This window comes from Nothobranchius furzeri, chromosome 11 (genome assembly GCF_043380555.1).
Source record: "Nothobranchius furzeri strain GRZ-AD chromosome 11, NfurGRZ-RIMD1, whole genome shotgun sequence".
NCBI classification, from domain to species: Eukaryota; Metazoa; Chordata; class Actinopteri; order Cyprinodontiformes; family Nothobranchiidae; genus Nothobranchius; species Nothobranchius furzeri.
Window position 1 is genome coordinate 26617959 of NC_091751.1, and position 4455 is coordinate 26622413.

At 45.4% G+C, this 4455-nt stretch overlaps 1 protein-coding gene across 1 annotated transcript in view; it reads right to left on the bottom strand.

The window, feature by feature from the left end:
* Window positions 1-1356: 1356 nt before the first annotated feature.
* The window catches only part of dlx6a (distal-less homeobox 6a), a 6036-nt gene continuing 2937 nt past the window's right edge, over window positions 1357-4455 (bottom strand). The window contains exons 1-3 of the mRNA XM_015955826.3: window positions 2937-4455; window positions 2179-2372; window positions 1357-2084 (exon numbers count right to left, since the gene is read on the bottom strand). The exon at window positions 2937-4455 is cut by the window's right edge and continues 2937 nt beyond it. Coding sequence (XP_015811312.1) covers window positions 1845-2084; window positions 2179-2372; window positions 2937-3243 — 741 coding nt within the window. The 5' untranslated portion in view covers window positions 3244-4455 and the 3' untranslated portion in view covers window positions 1357-1844. The remainder of the gene's footprint in view (window positions 2085-2178; window positions 2373-2936) is intronic.

A 4455-nucleotide genomic window follows, 5' to 3' on the forward strand; every position in this document is an offset into this window, starting at 1 on the left:
TATCTATCTATCTATCTATCTATCTATCTATCTATCTATCTATCTATCTATCTATCTATCATCTATCTATCTATCTATCTATCTATCTATCTATCTATCTATCTATCTATCTATCTATCTATCTATCTATCATCTATCTATCTATCTATCTATCTATCATCTATCTATCTATCTATCTATCTATCTATCTATCTATCTATCTATCTATCTATCTATCTATCATCTATCTATCTATCTATCTATCTATCTATCTATCTATCTATCTATCTATCTATCATCTATCTATCATCTATCTATCATCTATCTATCTATCTATCTATCTATCTATCTATCTATCTATCTATCTATCTATCTATCTATCTATCTATCTATCTATCTATCTATCTATCTATCTATCTATCTATCTATCTAAGCCCTTGTAAAACATCCATTTTTGGATAAAGATGTGTTGATGTTTGCTCATCTGTCGCTTCGGGCTCCCCGCCGCCCCAACCCGGTCTGAGGGGTTCAGAACGGCTCCCCAATCTGATGGAGGTGGGCGTGGGGGTGGGGGCCCCCAGGTATATACGTGTCTGAATGTGCGGCAGTGGGACATCCGCGACTTGACAGCTGCGCGCAGAGGCCCCCCCCCCCCCCCCCCCCCCCTCGTAATTTTAGATAATATCATGAGCGCTCTCACTCTTCTCGACAATTTGTATGTGAATAACCGAATAATTTCTCCCCCCTTTTGTTCCATCTGTGCTACCTCAAATCCAAATAAAGATGCCTTTTAGTATTAAAAGTGGTAGAAAATTACAGGTAATTATCTTTGACGGTAAAAACGCTGTAATCAGCGGGCTACATCAAAAATTACCCTAATTACACATGCATTTATGAGAATGGGAAGAAAAAAAGAGAGAGAAAGGCTCACTTGGATAAAAACCCACAAATTGTCCCAAATATCTCCTTCATATTGAACGCCGCTGCAGCTGCTGCTTTGTTCAGCATCGATCCCGCGGAGCCTGGCATTTAACGGCCTGCATTAGGACGGAGGGAAGGGAGAAAACATTTTGTCAATACTTCTAGTAATTGAGGGTGAAGCGCCGAGATGAGCTGGACCTGGAGCAAATGTCTGTCGGGTAAGTTCATTTCCTCTGGCGTCGGGAGCGTTTGATAACTCTAGCGCGATGCGTTCTCCGTCACCCACTGAGCTCGTTTCAAGTAAATGTTTGATTAAATGTGTTTTTTGTGTCATTTTTATGCGCGTGCTGCGGGATGACTGGGGTTGGGCATGTGTTAGAGAGTGATGTTGGCTCAATATGAAGCAGCAGGAGGAGAAAAGGGGCCTTTTTTGTTTAGAAAATCATGAAACACCAGTTTAGAGTCACGGTTTACTCATTCTGACGAAACATAAAAAGTGTTGGTACAACCAAAATATTTACAGACAGTTTGCTTGGTTTTGCATGTTGGTGAAACAACCCCAAAATAAAATAAAAATAAAATAAATGCAGTCAGGAGTCCATCACGGCCAAAAATAATGATACTAACATTAAAAAATGGTGGAAATGGCGCGCCACGACACGTGGAGAGAACGTGAGTTCTCTGCCCCAGAGAAATCAAAAGTCACTGATATTTTTTGGTGTATTCAGAAGTTGACATGAATGAAAGCAGAACCACTGAACAGCCATTTAAAAACGGTCAGTCCTCGTGTTTGTGTTCCCGTACCGAGGCTTGGCAGCTCTGTCCTCCGGCAGAGAGGCTCTCTGTCCTCTGTCTCTGACCTCTCCAGCATCCGGACACAAACGTGGGCTACGTTGGAAAGTCCTGCAAAAGCTGAGGTCCGTATCAGGGCCTTCCCAGCCAGTCTATCTCTGCATCGAGTCCTGGTGTGGGGAGGAGTACCAGTGAGAGTAGCCGGGCATGTAGCTGTTGGTCGGCATGTTTACTCCTTTGGAAGAGGCCGAGACGTCCCAGATGGGAGGGATGGAGGGGGAGCGCGGGGACAGGGACATGGAGCCCGGGATGGGGTCGCTCTCATGGGGGTTGTTGCCTTGCTTCAGCAGCTTCTTGAACTTTGACCTCTTATTTTGGAACCAAATCTTTACCTGTGCGGTAGAAGAGGGAAAACGTGGGTAAGTTTGGTGTTAAACTGCACAATGTGCACATTTTAATACCGGAGACCAAAAGGATGCGTGATACCTGTGTTTGCGTGAGTCCCAGAGATGCCGCTAGCTCTGCGCGCTCAGGTAACGCAAGGTACTGCGTTTGCTGGAAACGATGGTTCAATGCTTGGAGCTGCAAACTGGAATAAATCGTTCGCGGTTTGCGAATTTTCTTGCCTTTTCCGTTAAAACGAATCTCTCCGTTTTCTATGACCGTCGTTTTCTGCTGCTCTGCAACAAAAACAAACAATGTTATTAATTTCAAATAAAATCAAAAACCCATTTGAGACAGCGCCCGTCCTGCGCGCCTGCGTTTAGAACAGCACCGAGCTGCTGGGAGTGGGTCCGGTTTCCGAAGGAACGTGAAGATGAAAATTGCGGCTGCTAAACGCTGACATCTCTCTCTGGCTTCCTCGCGCCGTGGCAGCAGCCGCAGCCCTCATACGCTGTCATATTTAGGATATTGCTGGTAATGACATGTCAATTAAATGCTAATTACAACATTCAAGGCGCGCGGGTTGCCTAATTTCCACGAGTAGTTGTTAGGGATTGCATGGTCGAGACGAGAACACCCTGGGCATTTAGACGGGTTTCTGCAGAGCGGAGAGAGAAACCGAAGGAGAAAATACCAAAGAAGGCATGGATGTTACCGACCCAGCGACTTTTACGCACGCTCTCCTGAAAGGATCGTCCCGGAGCACCGACAGAGTTCATAAAGAGAGAGGAAACCGGCGCCAAAGCGGAATGGGTGGATATTTTCCACATTTCGGGGATAAAGGGGGGAGGTTTTCTTACCTGCGCCGTCTAACCTTGTCTGTCCTCCCGTGTTGTTGTGATAGGAAGGCAGGTACGGGCTGTGGTGCGGATGGCTCACGTAGGGGTACGGTAACGACCTGTTGTAGGTGTTGGTCCCAGGGTACGGGCTGCTTTCGTGCTGATGGTGCGCGTGCGAGCCGGAGTGGAGACAGTGCAGCGGGTAGTGGCCGCCGGCCATCGATGGGGAGCTCTGCTGTGAGTGTGACTGCTGTCCAAATTCCATGAAAGCAGACTTGGACGAGTCCTGAGCCTCCAGACCGTCAGCCATCGTTGTCATGGTCATCATCGAATTTTCTGCCTTGAGAGCACTCACCCCCCTCTCTCTCAAGACCAAATCGTTTTTTTTTCTCTCTCTCGCGCGCGCGCTGAGCTGTTGTCTCTCCCTCCTCTCCACCGCGAGAAGATACTGTCCTATTAACGCACGAATTTTCCAGTCGCGTCTTTATCTCCCCCCCCCACCGCCTCTCTTTTTTGTGCCGTGGTATTCTCACTCAAAGTGGCGGAAGGTAGGCACAAGTTAAGGGACAGATTTTAAGGTGGATTTTGTTAGAATTGAGCCCTTGCTTCCAGATGATGCAGACACTACAAGTAAAATGGTTTGTCTCCAAAGGGCAGCGCCTCCCGATTGGTCATCCAAGCCAACGTCATCAGAGCTCCTCGCTTCACGGAGACTTGCGCTGGAGTTAACCCACCTTACCAACTCTCCACCACAACTACGAGGAAAACAATATGTGGTGGGAAAGACGCCTAATTCCCACAGACGCGCGTAAAAAACGGGTGGAAGGAGTGGGTTTACGCACGAATTTACGCATGATAACATTTTGATCAAGACTGATGAGCCATGGACAAATTCTACTTTTTCTTTAATTTTCGTGCTTTAAATCATTAATTGAACACCATATTGATCAAATATGAAAAATTAATTTATTATTTAAACCAAATTCTATAAAAATAAAGACATTTACTAATAATATTTAAAATGTAACCGTTTCCCACATACAGGTTTTTTTTATTTCACGCAAAGAACCATTTCAGTGTTTTTACAAAACCACACATCTGATGTTCTCTCCTTAAACAGACAGCGTGATGATCAAATGACCCATTTTACGCGTGTTTCAGCTCTGATGTCGCCTAATGAGCGGCCCCGTCTTTACGCCCTCATCCCGTTTTCCCCCAAAGTAACATATATTATAACTGGAGCTACTGACCATGTCATTAAACATCCTCAAACAATTCAACACGGAGCGCGTGTGACACATCAAATAACAATGCGCCGGAGGTACAATAGGTTATTTTGCAGATGGAAGGGTATACTCGGATGAACTGACAGTGTCTTTTATCCCCGCTGAGGCCCGATAGGCTCCTGAATTTATGTAAATTACACACTTTGCATCTGCGGGGACTTCAAAATAAGAATAAAATATCATTTCAAGGTATTGCAATCCTCTTTTCAGCTATTTCAGCACCTTTTTTTTGCTGCGTTTACGATTCCACAGCA